The following is a 23,152-nucleotide window of genomic DNA, read 5'->3' on the forward strand; positions in this document are numbered from 1 at the left end:
CTTTCCGTTCATTGAAGTCATGCTGTTCGTGCTATACACGTAAGTAATGATGTGTATATAGCCATAAAATTGCTAGATCACAACAGAAAACACAGCTCTATTGCAGATACTTGTTAAAAAAAAAAGTAGATTTTGTATGATTCTAGTTTGAGTTTAACTCTTACTCCAGAATTTACAGTGTACGACCGCTTTATGTTCGAGTAGTAAAGCAAACAGATGTGTCTATCTAAGGCAAAAACAATGCAGCCATTAATGATTGTGATCTTTCTTTGTTTGTTTTATTATCATAATACCGTGCAATTGATCTACACATTAATGTGCTCATCCATATATATCACCACAGTCGGTGCTCTATAATATTAAATTAGTTTCGAGGATGCTTTATATGGCAACACGCTAATAAATAGAGTGCAACATCTCGCCTATAGTGTACTATCATATATAAGAACAAACGTGCCCTTTTATCTCAACTATTCTTCCTTATCTTCAACTCTCAAACAATCACATTAATCTATTGATTACAGGTTAACAGCCGTTGGTCTCATCGCTTCATTGCGACTAAATCGACTTACGTCGATTACGTGAACATCTGCAAGAAATGTCTTACTGAAGATCGGCTTGTTTATGTGTCAATCGCATCTGATCAGGCTGCCTTACACTTGGAATTGGTAAAAGGCGTAATATTACTCCATTCCTATAATAATCGTTCCTATCGCTAAAAGGCATCTATAATACAGGAGCAAATCTATGCAGAGACGTCCACGTGCTGTGGCGGCACCTCGGTGAATATCTTCTATCCAAATTTGCAGCTCATCATCTGTGTGTGGTGATACTATTCAACAACGAAAAACCTTATAGGTCAACCACTCTTGATTATCTCCCGCTTCTGCTAACTTGTCATATTGAGTTAGACGCTTTTGGTTTCTCTGTCAAGTCTCGGTCCATGATGATCACTTAAAGAATCCACGTTTATCTTTTTTCACCTCCCCTTGACCCTGTAGGTAGAAGGAAAACAAAAGTTTTTTGCCACCTGTTTGCGTAGACATATTAGCATCAATTTGAAAATATTTTACAATTGGTGCTGTATTCAAAAGGACACAATTTGAGACCCAACAACACTACGATTTAAATTAAGACCGATGAAAGGCACGGATGACTCACACGAAGCAAGATAAGAACTATATTTACTAAGACGAGTATCAAACGCTAGATCGACAGACGACATATCAAACGGTAGACGAAATGTTGGTAACATGAAGCCGGAATCATTTCTGTTTACTTGGAGCTTCGTCACTTACCATGGTCCCAAAGAGTAAGAGACGGGCCTGCTCCTCGCTTGTCTCACTTCTAACCTCGAGCTTACTGCTGCCAGCGCCTCCCGATCCGGCTATACCCGATCCACCGGCGCCTTCTGCGTTTCCAACGGGGAGCGGTATCGAGGCAGTCGTCGTAGTGGTCGACTTAATTTGGAGTTTCTGCTTAATGGCCTGTGACAAAAGGGCGGTTTTGGCCGTATTTCTGATTATAATGATCAGGTCAAGCCAGCGGCAGGTTCGGTTGTGCAGTTCGATGGTTGGAAGAACGAGCGAATAGTCGATCAAGTCACGAATAAAGTCTTTCTTATCCTTTTCGCCCTTGTAGCTTAGACTGTTTGAGAATAATCGAACCGAACACGGATTAGTGGGGGCATAAGACGTATTCGCAACAATTAGTACAGGCAACTTAATACGGTCTACTCCAACTCTACAGTATAAGTAATGCTGTACATGTGTGTTAGACGGGGGCATAAATAAAAATTGAAGCTAACAATGACCTATGAAGAATGTAAAAAAATGTGGCCAAAATTGTAACTGCATGCATGTCAAAGCGTAGAGAGATGTGTGAAAAAGTTGTTAAAATACGATTATGTGGTTACGTAAAATTAATGTACTAGGAAATGTTTCAATGTAACAATTAGGCGCAGTTCTTATAGATAATTTTATACGCTCCATGTTTTTATTGAACCCCAAAGCCGAAAAACTTTAAAATATTAAAGTCGTAAAATATATTAAGCGTCAGCCATTATAGGTCTCGAAAGAATAACCCATAACGCAGATCTAAAAACAATTTACCAAAAGCACGTTAACCAGACGTTCGTCGGTCGAGAAGCTGTTCTACTTACCGCATCGGCACTTCAGGTATCTTGATATAAAGGAAGGTTTGATTGTTGGCCGCGCGTTCCTTCATCTTTTCAATGTCGTCGTGACCCATTGGGTTATTCCGTTCAACTTGCTAATAAACAGATGTACGTGTGAACGTTAATGATCATCCATGCGACAAGGTGAATCTATAGAGACACTGCGTTAAGCTAGCAACCTTAGTCCTTGTCCATGACAGTGTAATGGCAACCTAGCTTCGAATCGCAACAAGACATTCTTCTAATGAAATGTTAATGTAGTGTATCGGGTGTCCAATTCGAGATGCTTATTTATTTAAGCCAAGAATCCCCAAAGGTAGACAGATAAATGAAGCAACAAAAAAATGAATGGGTTTAAAATTTTTAGTATCGTACAAACCGGACGCATTTATACAATATCATACTGTCCGTATTTGCTAGCAAGTGTAAAATCGCAAAAAAACAGTGTGGCATTCAAAACTATTCTAATACACAGCGTACCTTGCGACCTCGCTTTCGAGTATTTTCTTTGGGAGGCACAGCAGATTCGTCGCCATCCACCGCTTTTTCTGTAAAAAAAAAAAAAAGCAAGAGATAACAAATTTACTGCAACTGACTGTTAATTAAGCCCAACTCCTAGGCCAACGTTCAGCCTTAAAAAAAATGTGCTCAATTTATAATTAGAATTCTGCTTTTGCTTTCAAGCCACATTATATAAACTATATTTAATCTGTTATTTTAGAGGTCATCTCACGGGGGTCCACGAAATGATTTGTTTAGCTTAGAAGAAGGATAGGTCCCGCTTGTTACAAAACACATAAATGTCTTAGATATTTATACATTCAGTACTAGTGTAGTCTCTAATACCAACCAGCCTCCTTTCTTGAGAAAAAAAAAGTAAGCAGACGCCGTGTCAATGTCGATGTCAAGCAGATGGATATAGGCACAATATTAACTTCAAGGTGCTCCTTTACTGAAATACCGCCAACGGGTGCCCGGACACGACAAAATATCCGCAAGGCCCTTTGCCGCTCCACCGGAACATGCGACGGCGCTTCCGTTGGTTGCAGAACGTCCCGATAAACATCGTTCGGGGTTTCATTTGTCACCTAATAAAAAGGAAACGCTGCCAAGTTATCGGTCGGTGGCAGAATCATCCCAGTAATACTTTGGTAATTTGGGTGTTCACGAGTTGAGGAAGCTTAACCCAGTTCTAAAATTATACTTGGTGGGAACCCAAGACGAGCAACTAACCTTGATGTTGCCAAGCTCCAATAAATGCTCGACGGAGTCATTGGACTTTGTAGTTCTGGAATAGCTAAAAAAAACAACATAACACTCTTATTGTGATATTGGCGATAACGACATTAGAGAAAAACGTCTCATTTATCCGCGACAAATGGGAAATAGTCTGAGTGCCTCAACGAAGTAATCAGAAACTATCGAATATCCTCCTAAACTGCAGACACATGATATAATCGTGAAAAAAAAAAGTTATCTCAACGTTACAACATGCTTAGATTAAAAACAAACAACAGAGTACTACGATGATTTACAATGACCTTTCATAAGACGGATTTTACGTCTATTATGGTTTTCGATTTTCATTAACGATCTCCTCTTGTTAAGAATATCAGAATTTTATCTAGTCATTATATGCAATAACCATCGACTAGGCATGTATATATACGTAATCAACTTACAGGAAATTGCTTAATACGAGTTCAGCAATACCAAGTTGCCCGTCTTCATCAGTAAGCTTCCAAAGAGCGTGTTTAAATGACACCTCGCTGCGCCGAACAGTCGAGATTTTCGAATGTTCGAGATGTTGACGTTGCGATTTCCAGGCAGCAACTTGTGTTTCGCGGTAGCAATTTACCTGCAATAATATGAAATCAATAAAGATAAAAAAAAAACCATTCGTCATAGAAAGGACGAAATGCCGTTGCGTGATACTTGGTGCAAAAAGAAATCTTGCACCATTTCTTTAAGCTATCATCCCCATATCATTTCTTTAAGCTACGTTCCCACAAACACATACAATAATTGTCAAATATATAGTAGGACTTACCATAAGGGTGAGATCTTCACTAGTTGCGTGTAGCTGCTTCTTCTTAACGAGAATATCCCGTTCGAGAGTGGCAAGTCTTTCGCGCAGCTCTTCTTCGTTGGGCCCAGTTAAATCCTCGCTGTTCTCAAGTCGTCGTTGGGTTGCATAGGCCATTTTTTCAAGTTCTTTGTGAATAGCGATGAGTTCTCTACAATTGTATGATACTAATCTTATGGACATATCGTTGGTTGTCAACTGTTATGCTTTTTGGGAAATAACTTTTTACTTTCTTTAAGTACGGTATCAACCTTTTGTCACCGTTCATAGCATTCCAATGCTACTGGACAGAATTCGCTTTGAACAGCAGATGACCAGTAGTATTTGCCAGCCAACAATTAGTTTTCGTGATCGAATACATCTTAATAGACATTTTACTGTGCTTTCTGATACGTACCTCGCTTTGTTCTGTAAACTGATGATCGGACCCCTCTGATCCTTGTCTTGCTCCAACTGAAGCTCAAAACGCATGCTTTGTAGACGTTGGTTGGCTTCTTTGCGACGCGGTTCAACGTATAGGAGCAGATTGTTAACGAGATCAAGGATCATCGAGTACTGCAGAGGGTTCGTACATACCTATGTTGGTCAATACAACAAAACAGTATGAGTGAGTACAGTTGAAAATACCGTCATTAGATATATATACCTGTCTTTCTTTAAACAGATTGTGTGATATGTGTCGTTTGCGGAGCCTGAAGCGGCAATTCCTGGTTTGCTTTGGCCGAAGGCTTGGCCGTTTAAGTCAGCCCATCGATGTCACTAATTACTTAGACACTGATTTCCGTTAAATCGTTATAAACGTTCCTATTGGCATGACTTTTGCCTGTCTATATTCTGCCAAATTTAAATTTAGTATTTGCTTTAAATGAAACCTTAATTGCTATATCATTTGTTAAAATTAGGTAAATATTTTACGTCAGCGTTAAAGTTATATCGGATACAAACGAAGGATTCAACTAAATATCATTTCCACCTACCTGCAGGTCGTGGTGAATCAATGTAAATGAATCCACAGCCACTTCATGCTCCCAAGGGTCGTCCGGATCTTTCTCATCCGGCTACAAACGTTACAGACGAATAGCATAAGAAGCAACTATATTTTTAAAATCAAAAGGATCTGACATAGTCAAAATATCGTAGAACATATATCGTCTACATTTATATCTTGCACAGTTGGTCGCTTGTATTTTGGTGAAGGACTAAAAGCGACCATAGTGTGACCATGGCCATTGTTCGCTTTCTGCTGATACTCACAAGAGGTGGGACTTCGTTTAGAGTAGCCGGATCGATTCCCTGTTCTCCAAACGATGCATAGAAAAACTGACATCCGCATCGCGAAATGATTCTTTGAAGTTGGGCTTGACGCGCCGGTGTACCCTCTCCGTTCGAGGCACACCCGCCTGCGCCCACATCGGAGGACACCACGCCACCTACACTGTGGCCCGAACCAACCATATCCGCATAGTCGGTAATGTCCGTATCTAGAGCCTGAAATTTCCATTAGAGCGATTAAATATACACGTAGACTATGCCGGCTTTTGCTTCTGTTGTATTTTCAAGACATTGATATGTATAGAAACTTTACAATAGTCACATTTCCATAGACATGCTCCCATATGTTTGCAGAAGATATCTATCAATCCATAATAGAAAGGAAAGAGACCCCTGATTGAACGTTCGATGTGCCTAGATATATATATATATATATATATATATATATATATATAGCTTAAGCGCTTGCGTGATTAGTTTAAATACTTCAGAAATCCTTAATCGTACTTCAATATGCTCTGTCGTCAACCACTGAACATCGTCATCGCTGTTTGCTGCCGTGGTCGTATTCTCGACGGTTGCATAGTACTGCATGCAGTCGAGAGTGCCTCTCCAGGTTGTCTTCGGCACTAAGTTGTTGTCTTTCCATACGGGCGCGTGTAATCGCTGAAGGATCTGCGCCTTCGCTGCACTCACAATAACATATCCTGGAGTATCGCATCCTCGCAACATCACCTGCCGACGTATGGAGTATCCTTAGTTTAGTACTATTGGTCTCCATAATGATGCAGTGATTCGAAAAAAATTCAAATTCGAAAAAAAAATCGAAGTATTTATTTTAAACTAAGACTAATCATTCAGTTCTAAACACTCTAGTATACACGGGTGCGCAGTAGTAAATCGCATCGAGTAAGATACGATTAGGACGGTTTAGCGGGGATGCTTCGGCTAAAACAAAACACACTGAGTCAGCAAGATCGTGCCGAATCATCGGGCATTTTAATTGGGCTAGTATTACTAAATAAACTTGGTCCGACTAAATAACAACGGATTTGCTGCCCAGCTATCTATACTATTACATGTGACCGAGGGACAGGTTTAAATGCATGTAATTTGAAGCGCATTTCATATTGAATTCTTCATAATTTGTAATTGCATCGTCTCAAAAGTACCGAAAGGGGAGGTGTCGAATTTTCGAACATCGATACCACGATTTGGACAACTCATATTTAATAATCATACCTGTGAGTTACGTAACTCAATTAACCAGTTATGTGAGAGGACATCGTCCAATTGGCACTCCTTGACGCCTGTAAGGTTTACAGGTTCGGGTGTTTCCACAGACTCAGTAAATACAGCTTTGTGCTCTGCTGAAACAGTAATAAAATTGTAATACGTACACACATTAAGGCTTTAATCATTACATATTCTACCGAATGGTTTTCGGCATAATCCTATTCTTAGAAGCCGCAAAAAAAGCGTTCTGGATAATTACGAAAGAAAGCGGAACAATTGCGAAAACGAACAGTCGCCAAAGCTACATCGGCCCCTTTCTACACTGTTCCGTTTCACCAGCTCATGTAACACTCGTCAACAATAATTGTAGCAACGTGCCTGATTCAGCAATGAGTTTTTCGAGCATAGAAAACGCCTTTGACGAAGCTCCTCTGCTGCTGCTACTCGCACTTGTCATTCCGGTTCCCTGGCCAATGTTAGCAGCACTAGGAGTTTGTGATGGAGACGACACCTGTAGAACGTATATTTCATCATGGCGAAGCTTCTAAGAGCAAATACAGGCATTCCTATATTCAATACAATCATTGGTTGAAACAATTTTACTCCGAAGAAATACGACTACGGCAAAAACAAGGCTTGTGAGCCCTAAGATATGACTGACAGACATGGGTAAATTAAGTGTAGTGCAACAACTTGAAAAGTAAAAAATCAAGTCTCGAGGTGTATCCGCCTTCCTTTGATGATTATATTATGGCCGCTTCGTCAAGTCCATCCGATCGAGAGTTAGGTCCAGTTCGCCGTTTTCGAAGGACTAAGCCTAGTATATCATTTTGGTCACTGGTAGGCTTTGCAAAACGATCTTACCTTTCTATTTCCCTGCCCTTTGTTGGTTTGCTCTATTTTGAAAGGCTTTAACGCTTCGTTCGTCATGTTCCGCCGTAAATTGACGGCGTTAATAAAGGCATCGAATAGGCCAAAGACCACGTCCCGGTTGTGTTTTGTCCATGCGCCCTTAATCAGACAGGATAAAGCATACAGCAGGTCAGACAATGTTGTGCTGGTCGGATTTTTATGTGAGTTGCAAATCGTATCTGGTCGACAAAGGTCATCCTCATTTGGTGCTGGCTTCAACGAATCGCAACAAAGCTACAACATAAAAAGCGCCGACGCTTACTCCTGTAAATTCTCTAAAAATCGCTTTTGTTATATCAGTAGCCCAAACGAAGGTCAAGGATCTAAGTTTACTAATACTTCCTCATGGGTGTATCTTTACCTTGAGACCGTGTACGGCTAATCGGTGTAACGGAGTTTCGTCGTCGCCCAATTCGGGCATATTATGGAGCTTTGTCTCGCGGCCATACGACACGCAGGACACGCTGAGAAAATACCTGAGGCAAGACATATGCAGTCAATCATAAAAACAGTACTACCGCTAAGACTGCTTGTGCACCACAAGGTATCGAAGTGTGAACGTAATAAATGAACGTCTGTTTATAATGTTTCGCGTAACTCCTACAATATTTATATTAGACAGCTGCGTGCGAGTAATGAATAATAAGAAGTTAACGAGCAACTACTCTATGGACGTGTATGAAATTTCTGTATATTAATGGGTAGCTCAGAGATCTTCATTCTTTCGTCAACCGCCACCTCGTATTAGACTTGTTAACAAACCTTTTGAGGGCCTCTTGCTCTTCATTCTCAGTGTGGTAGAGCCAAATGTGCGAACTATCGCTCAGTTCACAGTTCATGTAGAAGGTGCTCCAACTTGGTTTGTGTCTGGTGTGTAGATATAATATTATTCACGCAGTAACAGTAGTTTATGAAAGAAAATGTGCAGAACAAATCCGAATTTAGTTAGGAACGATCTCTACGCAGGATAAAAGTCATAACCGAAATGCAGTTGACGAGAAATATGCAAACAAAATATAGAAATATTGCTCTACCGTACATCATATATGTATGGGTATTTCTCGAGCATTAGAAAAGCAATTCTGGTGGCACAAAAAGGGTACATTCAGTTACGATATAAGAACATTCGTCATAGCTATATCGAAGTTACAAACGCAAAGCAACTGCACAGAAGACCGCTATAGTCAATATATAAGTTACTTTTAAAAGCCTTTAATATCACCACATGCACTGGGCGGGTATTTTTCTTATGTGCCTACTACAATCGCGACTGTACTAACCGCTAAAACGGTAAGTTATCTCTGGCTAAAAATTCATCAACGGTTTAGATAAATAGGTTGTAGACGCTTCCTATGCAGCATAATATTAGCTAGCTAAAATGATTAATAACTTGAGCTGCGAATAGGAACTAGCACTTGGCATTGGCGAGCTCGCTTGAAATAATTCAGTTACTATCCAGAAATAACCAGTTTACCTAAAAGACATTGTATTTTTATTAAAATGCGCTTTTGAACCCGGTTTAGCTGAATGAAAAACGACCATGTTGTTGATAAACAATTTCTAGGGACAAGCTTTTTCGTTGCTTGCTTTCTGTGGCGCGAAAACACAAAGAGGAAAAGTCCACCATAACAGCAAAACGGAGCACTTAATGGCTGACACAAATGATGCGACTAGGATGAATGGCAAGCAAGTGAATCACAAATCAATACCAGAGATGAACCCATGACAGATAAATAGTACATAGCATTCCATTCTGCTCCATGGCTTACCTTACATTCTCAAATATGAACATATTTGATCCACTTTTGCAGCATGGGCAGAACCCTTGTGTTACAAACATGTATGAAAATGTTGAAATATAAACTATTCATAATAATTATATCAAGTGTTATCTGTGTGTATCTAAAAACAAAAATAAATCAGTCAAGATCTTAACACCATTCTTGTTGAAAAACGTGATGGCATGTAACATTTGTTACGGCTATGAGATGTTTAATTATAGTCAAAATCACGTTGAACGATAAATTGTATATATATATATATAAAGGGAGTTAGTTATTCGTCTGATTTAGAGAAGATGCAACATACCTGATCTGCTGAAAGTCATCACGTACTGCCAGCATGGTAAGGTGGTGCTCACAGCTGAGCTGAAAGCGACCGCTGTCGAGTTGAAATCCGGCATGTCGGGCCAGACTAGTCCAACACGACACCTGAAAGCGATGCAAAGAGATTATTGCGGTGGCGCTATGGAAGTGCCTGGACAGCCGGGTCTTACGTGGACGAGTATTCCCAAAGAGCTTTCCGCGTCGCGTGAGCCTGGACAGTCCCGTCACTATAATTTTGAAATTCTCCAACCATCTGCAAAAAGCATGAAATTCCAAAATGAAAAGTTCAAGTCACAGCCGGCATATGTTCCAGCACGCTTACTAAAATGGTAGAGGTATTGTTGCTTTGTATAGAGTTGTGCCAACATTCTACAGCCGAATGTCTAGCAGACACCGCGCTCAGACCTATCGCCTGGTACAGCCTTATAAAAAATGCTATAATTATTAACAGTTAGCCACAGGCAAAATCTATAGCCATCCGTCAAAATGGAAATTGATTCATGTGGCCAAACCTAATCGTGGCACTGTAAAGCTGAAGCCGTGGTGTATCAAGTTGTTCCTGTTGTTTTCCCTGTTGCTGTTGCACCTGCTGCTGAGGTCGTGTTTCACTATTATCGTCATTATTTCCGTTATTATCAACAGTGCGTCCGGTGCATAGTTCGCCACTTGCGCTTCTGCCCTTATCCTTGCTGACCTTTAGTTTGCCTTTCACCTGCGCCGATCCGTTTTGCGTGTCACCAACATTGCCGGAATGAATTGCAGATCCAACGGCCTGCTGCTGTTCCAGCTGCCTTTGGAGTTGCTGCTGCTGCTGCTGTGATGATTGTGAAGTGTGCGTAATACCTCGTTGGCTTCTGTTGCTGCATTTAGTCTCAAGTGAGATGCTGACATTGAGACTTGTCGAGCGGAAAGCTCGGTATGAATCATGACGTTGATGGATCGAGTATTCAGGTAGTTTGTCAGCGGCGCAAGGCATGACCGATTGATGATCGAAAGGGTTGCCGATGCAACGCCACGTCATCTTGACGCTATGGTAAGAGAAGGAACGTGTTAGTATTCGGGCTGCATTTAGTAATGGACATTACGATGTCTACTCATCATGAATGTAAGCCACTATTAAAACAAAGCAGCAGATCTTTTATTTAGTTTCTATTAGCAGACTATATACTCATAAAAAATAAATGTTAATCGATCTCTGTTATGCTTACGAGAGCTTGAGATTAGGAAAGTGCAATAGATGGCTTGCGTAATATCTGCTAGCTGTGTAGATCAGTTGATCAAGGTCTCCCTGACAGATGATTCGACCATTGTGCCTAAAACGGTGGTAATTTCAAGTTATATTAATGAAATTATATAACTTTACGAGCCTTATTTTGCAAAGAAGAACATTTATTTATAATCAGTACAGAATTGTACTGACTGCGCATATCATGAAATACTGTATGTAAACCCACAGATTTTTTTTATTTATTTTGATTAATGACCCGTTTTGAAATACTTGCCAGTAGACCATTGCATTGGTCCACGTTGTATCGAGCATTTCGGTGTTATTGTATGGATTGAGCGATGCATGCTGCAGGTACGAAAGTCGACGCCCGGACACAGTTAGCTTTCCGTGAAAGATCAGACGTGTCTTGTCCCACCAGGGCAACGGTGGTGACGGATCTGTCGACGGCTTGTTAATCAGGTCCAACGCCAAATTCACCTAAAGTACGTAAGTAATACAGGAGAACACCTTGTATGTAAATGAAAGATTTCTTTCTCGTACAACGTTCATATCGGCCTTGTCCATGCCGCGCTAAACGATATATATTTTAATAGACTTAATTTTTACTAACCTGAGCTAGTACAGGCTCCCAACAACTGCCATATACCACCGTGAAGGTGTTCAGATCGAACGTCATATCATAAAATAGCTTAAGAGATGGCATATTTCGTTGAATTGAAACATTTCCAAACGGCGCCTCCAGTTCTATCGTGCACGTCCTGTTGTATAAAGGCAATATGCGATAAACAGAAACAAAGTAGTGCCCCATCGCAAACTATGGCTAAGCGATATATTCGTACCTTGGTAGTGACTTTGATTTAACGTTACTACAAAAGAAATTATCGTTCCTCACCAAAATCGTTTACGAATGTTACAAGGGTAGAGAAAGATAAATCAATGTTTACGTGATGTGTACCTTTTTGCTCGAGCAGTTCCTTCCTGTTCAGCTCCGACAAGCTTGCCAAACCAGAAAAAGTCGTCCACTTCGAGGAGTTTCCGAGGGAAGTCTCGGAGACGGCATTCGACGCTTTTGCAACTACCGCTTATCACACGGCACCAAAGCGTCGCAAACTCCATATCGTCCGGCAGAGGACTGGAATAAAAATATTACAAGGTTTATGCAACGTGCTTAACGTAATGAAGGTTGGCCTGTGAGCAGAAGATCGAGACACCTCTTATGTTACCTATGGACTGCTTAGCTTCCTGAACAAATAACATATCATTAGTTGCTTCATACTCTTTGAAGCCAGAATAATAATACCTATTGGGATTGAGGTGTTTAATAACTGCTACCACCCGTTCCTTTCCATGGAAACTTGGGTCCGCCATAGCTGAAAACTCAAGGTGCTTGAAGGTCCAGTGCACCAGTGATAGCTTAGAACTTTCGTAGAGCTGTCGTGACCGTTTAATGTATTGCTCGGAGTTCATTTTATCCAGGCCCTGCGAAAACCGAATACGATATAAGTAAACAATTTGTAAAATTACAGCATTTACCAGGAAATTGGATACTGAATTTTCCAGTATTGATATAAATCTATCTGAATTTCATAAGCCTCAAAATATCCCGTATATTTAGCCGGGTCATACAGCAAAGACAAGGGAAAACTGTGTTACTAGATTGATTTACCATAACGATCAGCAACGGCTTATCTAAAAATATGAAATTTCTTCCTGTCGTTCGCATAAGAGTTTATTCATTTTCAGAATGTCTATTCCATGTGACTTTACTCTGCGTAGTATCTAGACACTTCTCTTAATGATTTTGCCTGAATAGAAAGCGGCTAGTTACGCACCTGATAAAGTTCCGCGATAGTAGCTTCTGAGATAAGTATATTGGTTCTGCGAAGTTTGTCAATTTTTTGGTCGAGTGTCTGGCGTCGTTTGCAACTTTCGAAATATTCGTCCTCAAGCAGCTGATAGTTTTGGCGAAGTTTTACTTCAAATGGATCATCTTGAATTTCGAACGAGACACTTTTTGCCCGCACAGTCAAATCGGCTGGCAGTGGAGATTCGGTGGTAAATGGTACACGTTTCTTGCCGTGAACTAGTCTCATCCATTTGAAACAGAGGATAAAATCTTCACTAAAAGCCTCCGCGAAGTTGTAGTCGTGCGGGAACTCCACACCAATATGTCCAAATGACAGCAGCCATCTACGACAGAGCCGAACAGGTATCGGATCAAGTTAAATGCTCTGTGCTAACTATACATAACCCTTGCGCATCGACTGGACAGAATTGTTCAGACGTCCTTCATCGTTTTGCTCCTGGTACTACAAACTGCACTAGTAGCTTGTCAATTAATCACATTTCACTATGTAGACTTAAGTTATTAACGTAAACAGGCTGTCTGAGCACGACATTGATTCCACAAATGAGGATAGATAGCTATCAGTCCCACCATCGTTGTATCGAGATTGAAAAGGACTAAAGATACCTTACAGAGCCACATTTTTTCCTTATGGCGATGTGAGTTGTTGATTTTATCCTAAAATTACCAAATTTCAGTCCTCAATACAACTCGTATAGTCAGTGGATTTCGGCAGTTAAAACATGTGCCTTCTGCGGCACTTCTACGAATTCGTAAACGAAAAAAAAATAATAATCATACGCTTTTAGTATCGATAGATAGAAATATACCGTCGATTTGCTTCCTGTTCGACCGCACCCGACGATTTGAAATGTCTTCGCAGTAACCTGCTCTCCTCATTAACGGGGCAGAGTGCGTACTCAACTTTCTCAAACGTGAATATGTCGTGCTTATCAAAACGCCATATAAGTCGCTCACTGCTGATGCGAGCCTCGCGAGGTCGACGCTTCCACACGAAGTCGTGTGCAACAAGAAACATCGAGTGGCGTTCGCTCAGGCGAAACTCTAGCACCGAGTCACCGCAGAAAATCAACTTGAAGCCCTGGTCAAAAGATCCAACAAATTTATCAGCCCAATAGCTATTACCGAAGAGAAACATGTATGCTTTAAGCTGAGGATTGTTTATGACACAAATAGCTATTAATGTAATCTGCTGTGTAACTCTGAAGATTTTCTTCGCAGAGGGCTTTGCATTAATGCAATTATTAACCATAACAAGTAACATCTCCTATTGTTGTAATAAATGTATCCAAAATAACAATGTCTTAACAGCTAAATCTATGTAGCAATAAGGTAAGATACCCACTCTGGCCTTAGGCGGATCGGTTGATGCGGTACTCGAGGTTGACTCACCGGACGATTTAAATATGACGCGAGTGTCATCAATGAGAGTGATCACGTGCAAGTACGCTGTCGTCGTCCACCATAAGCGCGACATCTGAATGATTCAAACAATACCGGGCTAGATACGTCAATATTCATTCGGTCAAATGAATCTTTAACGCCTTATTTGCGGCGTATTTGGCCATCTTCGAAATACGTTGCTGTCCTTGTGATGCCCGTTCTAGTTAGGTAAAAGAAAGGAAAAGACCAAATTACTATTTCGAATTCAAGGAAAACTCACCTCAGCGAACTCTATCGAAGTCTCCTCGGGTCTGCATCGTAATGTCATGGTCTTCACGTAGGCGGAGCAATTTGACATTAACTTGGCAGGAACCACCTACACAGAGCGAGTAGTCACAGAAAGCAACGACAAATAATCGGCAAAGGTATGATTTTTTTTGTCTTTTGAAAAGTGATCAAAAAAAGTTTCAGCACAGTCGCTTCAGTCCATCTAATACCCATTAAGCGATCCTTTCAGATGAATTTTTGACTCTGCTTTTATTAATATCCCTTTAAGTTCTGATACATCCACTTATCACTCACCTCGAATATTCCACCTTCAGGCTGAATCACCCTTAAAGCGCTCTCTTCTGCAACGAACTTGAAAGAACGACGATCGGCATTCATCCGTAATGTGTCCATTCGCAGAGCCACGTAATGTCCCACTGAGTTGAGGGCAAACAGATTCCCGTTGGTAACTGTCAGCTCGATCCCCAGCCGCTTCGTTGAAGTAGCCATCATTTGGCCATTTTCGGAACAGCCACCATTATCAGTGTTGGATTTCCCACATGTATTAGCTACAATATCGATTTGAACAGCATAAGGTTTACTAAATTATACTGAGTGGATACAAAATAAGAACATTAAATGAAGGAGCACAAACTGTTAAACATCAATGAGCCTAATTAGTGTATACACGTATTATATACGGGCAATGGAAAAGAAATTAACAATTTCCATTTAGTCTTTTAATCTAATTAAATACGCACCGTTTTCACTTTGAACGGACGCATTTGAGTCATGCCGTTTCCTACGCTCCCGTAAAAGTTCACGCAGAATATGGAGCAACTGTGGGGTCGTCTCGATGTGGATGTCGTTCATGGACCCCTCAAGATAAAACTCCTGCGATGTGTCACGAACCTGAAGGACGCACATGCCAAACGCAAGCGGCATGTTCCACGGATGTGACTTCTTTAACGTAGACGCCTAAATATGACAGAGAAAGTAGTAATAATGGTTACTCTGTATTTGAGAACAAAAAACAAATTTGTAAGGTCAGAGAACAACACCAGACGCGGAAATTGTTTAGTAAACATTTCGAGTTACTTCTAGAACTTCAAAGGATTATCAGGGATAGTGAAATACAAGAACGCACCTGGATTGTCGGGGGGAACGGACCAATCACGCAAACTCCTGTTGCCATCAAAAGCTCTGCTTGAGTCTCCCATTCACCACAAAGGTTGCGTTGGAGATCTGCAAAGGGATATCCGTTATTCAATAATTAGTCCATAGATTTTTCGACCTGCTTGTTTTAAGCGAAGTTAGACTTGCAACTGGATGCGTTTTTCACACAATTTCTATGAGTCTAATCTTATATAACTTGTTTTTTGAGTAACACAGTGACTGTAAAAGGACTTACCGAGCTCAACGGTAAACCGCGATACACCAGCATTAAGTTTGCGTACGCGAATCTGCGGTCCTGAAGGTTGCTCAGAGCTAGCGCTGTTCGGAGAACTTGGCGTGAGCGAAGTCACCAGATCCGTCACCTGAAGCGAGGCGTTTATTGTTCGAAAAAGACCATCTTCCGCTATAACGTTAAGCTGGCTCGAACCCTTCATCGGAATCTCGTCAGTCGTCTTCCATCTGAAATCATTACATAACAAGCGTTCCTCATTTTTTGAACTAGGAAATGCACTGGCAACGACACTAAGCGAACTCGACTTATCATATGCGAAGCTCAAATGTTTATCTACGCAGGAGGACCGTATAACAGCCGCGGTAAAAAAGCTTGGTAGGTACAGCCAGGCCTGTCGGAGATATGAAGCGATATCAGTTGTTTTGATGTGCTATGGCCAACCCTTCATCGTTCGCTTGTATGCTGATGTAGTAGGCAAAAATAATTGATATTCAAGTCGACTATCTATTGAAGCACGTGAATCTGACGAACGTTCTAATGTTTTAGTAGCTTGCTGTCTCAAAACAACCATTATCTAAGGTAATACTTTGTTGGTTTTGTTTGAATATGTATCAACGCACATAGTATAATTACTGTCAATGGTGTTGGCATCATGGCGAATACCGAAGCCGCTGTTTGTATTGGCTATTGCGCTTCCGGTACTGTCTTTATCGTAGGTAGAAGATGGCGGATGGCTTGGATTTATTCCTTGACCAATTTCTCCAACCTTCGCTATCCAGTAGTGCATTTCATCGCTATTGTAGTGCGTGTGGAGTGATTGCACCTTAAGAGCTACTGATAAATCGCAGTAGTTTTCCAGCGTTGTTTCCATTTCGGCTAATGCCAGACTCGCCAGCTGTGCTGTTTCCGCACTGAAGCGTGCTTCTTTCACACAAATATTACAGACCTGTACGAAGCAGAACAAAAAAATTGAAGAATCCAAGGATAACTAAATAGCAGTATTTTTGCTCTATCATCATAACTTTGTAGTTTCTGCACTCATAGGAAGAATAAATGTACGTTGGTAAGCTTCTTCCGTCGCCGAATTTCTCTACGTGGGACAAACAGATACGGATTTCGAGATTAAGACAGATGAAACTCAAGAGACACGCTTTACCTACCGCTCCGCTATCATTACAGAGTGAACCTGTGAAATGGACGAGTTCGAAAGATAATCCTGGTACCCAGTTATCTTTCATAACTTGAAAGCTGAGGGAATTCATTGAGAAATTGACTTTTCTAGGCAGGCGCAGCATGAAGCCACGCAGTCGGCCTCGGCGCGATAATTGCGATTCCTCGTTCAGGGTACCGCCGTCCAAACCTGAAGCATCAGTTGACGACGCACGACGGCCGCCCCAATCGCCCAAATTATTTAACATCTTGTGCAGCTGAAGATTCTCACTGATCGTCAACACTGGATTGCGGATGTCAACCTGAAAATACATAGAAACAAAAAAAAAATATAACCTATATTCCGTTGCAGTGCTGCATTTGGTAGACGAAGACGAATACAACCACCTCCATATCCGTAACCTATTCAGAATCTCCTAACTTACTTCAAGCGACTTGAGCACGACAGGTTGTGAAAGCAGAATTGAGAGACGGCACTCAGCGTCAACACAAGCGTTCGCAAGGCACGTGTCCCGTTTTCTATCAGGCGGTTGGTGAAAAATCCGCAGAGCTGCCGACGACACTGACGCAGTTAGAGCGCAGGCCTCTTTGCCTTTCGAATAAGCGTTCAATGTTAATTCCTGTAGTTGATAAGCACGAATACACGAGTTAGGACTGTATATCACAACTTCATCTATTAGACATGTAATTGCGAAGGGACTTTTAGAGATAAGTATAATTAGTGTTCAAAGGAAAAGGCAGCTGTCTTCTCGTATATCCAGTAGATGAAAAGTACAAATCGCGTTAAAACAAGCACTAATCTAGGACTAGTGACAGAGTAGTGTGTGAATTTAGATGGTACTTGTGTAGCCGGATAATTCTGGCCAAGGTATCATACTACTGTCCTAAATACCCAGGCATAGGACCCGGTGTCTAGAAAAGATGTACACATTATTTCCTTAATTTATTTATTATTTCCTTAAAAAATACAAATATCTAATAGATTTCGTTCGTATCATTCATTGAAACGAAAGCAACCGAGAACAAAATGGGCCAGTAAGAAACTAGAAATAGAAAACACTGGCAACCTAAAAAAACTGTCCAATCGAGCTACATATATGCCGTGCCGATGATAAACTGACAGACTGATCCTTACAGGGTACTTTATAGTGACAATATTTTATCTGCTTTTAATATAATAGTAGTCATAGTATTATCAACCTTAAAAGTGGTATGAACAAGAGAATCATTGCCGCCGTCCAGTCGCATAATATCTACGTTGTACAGATGAAGCGAGATGTTCTTAAGGGCTGTAACAAGCTTTGCTGGCAAGCGATTTCCACTTGCCCCGCCCACAGCGCCCTGTGCCGAACCCTGCGCCGTCTCATTTCCGCCCTCATCCTCGAGAAGTCCATCCAAACTGAGCTGCAGCCGAACGTCAGAGAAACAAACAGCTACCAGCGAGGAATACTCGTTGGAGAAAATGCAGGATGATATCCACAGTCGTTCAGCCTCCTGCAATCATATCAAGGAATGTAGGTAGAGTTTAGATGATTTTATTCAGCTGAATATTAACTAGGTAAATACGTTTCCTTTACTAAGTAGTCCTTTGAATTATATCGGAGAATACTCACGAACACTGTTCCATTTTTTAACTGTACATAAAGGTCCTGGACGGAGAAGAACTTGAAGAATTTGAGAGTGCCGATTCTCACTTTTACACTTAGCTTCCGTTGAATATAACGCGTAATCAAAAAAAGAGCTAGCCTGAAACAGATCAACAAAAAACAAGTATCACCTAGCTTATCATCATCATTATTAATAAAGCTTGGGAACAGTGATAGAGAAAGGCAGTGGGTACAGTAGAAGGAAATTAAAAAAGAATTAGCTTAAATTTACTGTACAGCTAGCTTCACTATTTCCAGTTTTGCGAGTCCGGTACTGAAGTCATTAGACAATGATTCAGACGGCTGGTAAACACCTTCTTGTACGAAACGGAGTGTGCCTGCATTCGGACTTGAACTTAGACCCTCTGTGTTCCTAAGTTTTTTAGGCAAACACGTTAACGCTGTACTCTCCCAGGACGAGCTTACTTGACGGCAAGCATTCGTAAAAAAATAACCTATGTTTACAAAAAACTTGCAAAACTAAAGTAGAAATTTGCACAAAATGCGATCAAAATGTTTCAACTGAAGTCATTCGACGACAATTTGAAGGGCCGCGAAGGTACGACGTTATTGTGCCGAAATATATGGATTATATTCTAATTAGACAACCGTATTACACTTCAGAGTTGTTTTACAGCGTGCACTCTTTTCTAGAAAATGTATGCCATTAATATTAGTTTATTTAACTCATAAATATCAAAAACAATCGCGATAAATTGGCTTTGCCATCTTCGGACTGCCGAGAAATATGCACGGTTATATTAGAATTCCATTTGGCTAATAGCTCATGTTGGGAGAGAATTTCTACATTTGATCGTCAAAATTTGTCTGTCCTTTAATTGCCTAACTCTTGCCACTCGGCCTCGAAACACTACTTACAAACTATGTCATATGTCTATATATGTGTGTGTATGCATTTGTTTTTTGGGCTTGTATATTCAGTTTATTATTCACAAATCGCTTATAAATAGTGATATTTATTAGCCATTTATTAGACATAAATTTCATCATATTTAAGTTAACATTTATGTCTACGGCTTGTATAACAGCTGCGTATTACATCGAACGGTCCTGATCTCAGCGAAAGATAACTACTTCATCTATTGACGACATTTTTCCATTGTATCTTTGTGTCATTTAAATAGTGTACCTTTTACATTAACCACAAGAAGCGCAGATACACGTGTTAACATTATCCGGACTCTGGAATATCATATAATTCGCATTCAGCTCAGCATTGTATACACGCATGGTATTGCGGCAGGCAGTAGAGAATTGGCAAGTAATTTTTAAGGACTTTCAAGTGGCCCAGATGTGGCCACATCTGATGATTGGCCCAGTGCTTGCTGATGCCAGGCCAATCGTCAGATGTGGACGACCTAGCCTGGATCAATTAGGCATATCTTTCAACGTCGTAAACTTGTTAAAACCTGTAAACAGTTGGATAAGATCAAGCACTCTATGGAAAACTCCTCGAATTGCACGACCTTTCTTCGTCATGTCTGAAGTGTTCCCAAAAATTAACCTAAGTTCATTCAAACCAATAAGATAAATAAGAGGTGTGTACACGGTAACAATTTCTTCCATGAGGGTAGATGGCACGACTTCTGATTTGCCAAAACCAAAAAATCAGACTCACGATTACATGAAAACAACAATTCTATGGCTCGCAAACCCGGTTATTTTATAATTAGAGCTAATTAAGCTACTTATTAAAAAAACACTATTCAACGTTAAAGCAGAGTAAACAATGATTGACGGTCCACAAAAACCGATCTGAAACTGACTGTCAACAGAATCTCAGCTTTAGCACAAGTTCATCAAGCAATCCGGTGCTTATGATATCCATAACATATCCTAAATGGACGAAGATGGCGCGGCGGTAACGTGGACGCTCACCACTCTGGCGGGCCAGCTATTCCTAAATGTTCGATACTTAATAGACAGGTCTCGTAGAAAAAAAAGTTTCGATTAAGATTAATGCCTAAAACGCAGCTGTTCTATTTACAGCTCGCACCATATGATATCTCACAAAAAGAAAGCGTAGCCTGGCACTAACTCAAAGCCGTGTTGTCGAGAAGCTATTCCACTAGAAACTAACCCAGTAAAATTATCTCAGCAGAAACTACACTGACCTGGTATAAAATTCAGCTTTACAAAGTCAGCTAATACTTTTTCGTTTGTAATGTAATAATCGTCTAGTGATATCATATTTGAAATAAAATTTATAATGACAGAAGTATGTATTCGTCTGTACTGTTTTCAGTCAACGGAGAGACATCTTAAGAATGCTTACCAACGTATCATTGTTAAAGTCTATAAAAGGACGGGAGAATATAAAAAATTATCAAAAGCAAACATTTTACAACACCACGTACTATGATAAGTGAGCGGCTTCAAGTAATTCACACAAATCACATGTACTGCTAGGGAATGCGTCAGAGCTGACATGGGACAATACTGATTGTTGCCACCCAAACTACACTTTGTTCCCATCGGAAAGGCACCAACGGGTCCCATTAGGCTGGATACAGAGAGTTAAAAATACATATCTATATTCTACGTTAATGACTTCCAGCATATTCTGTATGAAGGCAACGCCAGAGAAACCTGGCATAAGCTAATTAGCCGAAACAATAGCGCAGCGACAGGAATTACATATTCATTTGATATACTTGTCGCCTTCACTATAAAATGCGGGTAATAACCCTCCTTCATATGATGTTGAATTCTAATCCATTTAAGTATATTAGATCAACATCATGTTTTGCATAGCTACTTAAGCTGTTCGGTATTAAGTCAGATGGCTGACCCACAGCACGGAACGAACTGATTCGAGCCTTCGCCAGCACTACGTCTAAGCCTCTATATTTCGAGTTTTACGTCAGGCAGCGCCGTTAGGATGATTTGACACGCCTAACACCCAGAAAAGTTACCCACTAAGTGACAAAGAGGCCGACATTTATCGGCAGAAACAAGACTGAAGACTGTCGTAGCATCTTTGTATTGGCCTATTGCGCAACACACTTGTGGCACACTACAAAACCGCATACATTAGTGAAGCTACCCAGCTCGTGTTTGTATATAAATGATGGTTAAGTTTTTGCACTCAAAACTTCGAATAAGATCCCTTCCGAGCCGGAAGCTGATCTTGTATCACGTGTCTGTGATTCGGTTTTCCGTGTCTTCACCGCAAGACACTCCAGCAGACGGGTGGTTCCTAGCACGAAATGAAGGGTGTCTATCCCCGGCTTTGAACCTAGACAACGTGTCCTTAAAATTAGCAAATAAATGCGTTACCCACTACAGTTCATATCACCCAAGCAAAACTAGCCGTGTACATCTTTTCTCTATCAATATCGTGATCTGTTTTGGGTTGGCACCAATAGCCCGCGTACATTCTAATCAAACATAATTTTTTGCGCGATCTGATGAAACTGCTTTTTATTCAGTAGCAAAAATCATTGTCTTATTATTTAATTAAAATCTCGATATTAGAAGTTCATACCTGTATAACAGAGCTCCGGCGCAGACGAGAAAAGTTACAAGTCCCGCTAGAAGTAGAATGCTTGCTAAAAGCATCTTTTTATTGGTGAATACGATGACGGTCTTAGGGTAGGTGGTTCTGTAGCGCCCACACACTAATTAAGTCGACACTTTTCCCACTTTAGAGGACACTCTTCAAACAGGAGGCGGCTTATGAAGCCACTTCCTAACTGCAGTTTCACGAAACATTCACATATCGTTTTAGATTACATCTACATCTGACCTGTGTCAGTCGGAGTATTCTAGTCACTTCACTTGGATCCATTCATTGAGAAGACATTCTAAAAAATGGTTGGACCGGCAAGCAGTCGCAGTTGATACTGAAAAATCTTCCAATGCAGAACCCAACAAAATAAAAATGGTGTAACAAACGAAAACCTATGCTGCCAACTATGCGAGAAAACACAGTTGTTTGCATCTAGTCGACCATCGCGAAAGACTCATAACTCACAACAAAGTCCCCGGAGCACCGCATAAGTCTCCGAGACTCTCGCTTCGACAGTGGAGTGGTGTTCTTGAGCGCCAAAATAACAGACACCTTTCGACAGCAGCACTGTAGTCAGCTGAGACAAGCGACCAACAATTAATCGTCACGTACTGCCCCAGCAGCTAGCAAGTTACCACCGGTAGCGTCTATCTATCTGAGCAATAGTGGGCAAATGCCAGTTAGCACAGTGACACCCACATGCGCAGCGATGCCAATGTGTGTGTTCTACAGCCTGGACTGCGCCATCTTTGCTTGTAAGAGAGGGTTTATCGTTTGCAGCCGCGAACTCCAAGCCGCGCCTATTACGAAATAACGCAAGTTAAGTAAGAATAGCGAAAATCATGAAGTTGCCATACCACTATA

At 40.8% G+C, this 23,152-nt stretch overlaps 1 protein-coding gene across 3 annotated transcripts; it reads right to left on the reverse strand.

The window, feature by feature from the left end:
- Window positions 1–249: 249 nt before the first annotated feature.
- On the reverse strand, window positions 250–22,952 carry hob (bridge-like lipid transfer protein family member hobbit). Of its 3 annotated transcripts, none has more exons than XM_086971080.1 (39): window positions 22,265–22,952; window positions 18,724–18,856; window positions 18,311–18,604; window positions 17,536–17,730; window positions 17,101–17,412; window positions 16,561–16,886; window positions 15,944–16,167; window positions 15,680–15,777; window positions 15,294–15,510; window positions 14,848–15,101; window positions 14,546–14,641; window positions 14,228–14,359; window positions 13,692–13,963; window positions 12,848–13,205; window positions 12,316–12,494; window positions 11,971–12,147; window positions 11,626–11,773; window positions 11,290–11,492; window positions 10,996–11,100; window positions 10,300–10,815; window positions 9,771–10,040; window positions 9,452–9,484; window positions 8,445–8,549; window positions 8,044–8,158; window positions 7,635–7,781; window positions 7,149–7,281; window positions 6,777–6,844; window positions 6,042–6,269; window positions 5,517–5,750; window positions 5,240–5,320; window positions 4,660–4,838; window positions 4,227–4,413; window positions 3,859–4,034; window positions 3,410–3,473; window positions 3,027–3,264; window positions 2,657–2,724; window positions 2,162–2,271; window positions 1,299–1,647; window positions 250–995 (listed from the first exon to the last, which is right to left on the reverse strand). In XM_086971080.1, the coding sequence occupies exons 1-39, from the start codon at window positions 22,336–22,338 to the stop codon at window positions 951–953; spliced, it is 7,143 nt and encodes a 2,380-aa protein (XP_086827206.1). In that variant the 5' UTR covers window positions 22,339–22,952; the 3' UTR covers window positions 250–950. The 3 variants fall into 3 exon arrangements, with proteins under 3 accessions (XP_086827206.1, XP_022700369.1, XP_022700370.1); XM_022844634.2 differs by having other exon boundaries at window positions 6,777–6,901; XM_022844635.2 differs by lacking the exon at window positions 9,452–9,484 and having other exon boundaries at window positions 6,777–6,901.
- Window positions 22,953–23,152: the final 200 nt, after the last annotated feature.

Source organism: Varroa jacobsoni, unplaced genomic scaffold (genome assembly GCF_002532875.2).
Source record: "Varroa jacobsoni isolate VJ856 unplaced genomic scaffold, vjacob_1.0 scaffold_1120, whole genome shotgun sequence".
Lineage (NCBI taxonomy): Eukaryota > Metazoa > Arthropoda > Arachnida > Mesostigmata > Varroidae > Varroa > Varroa jacobsoni.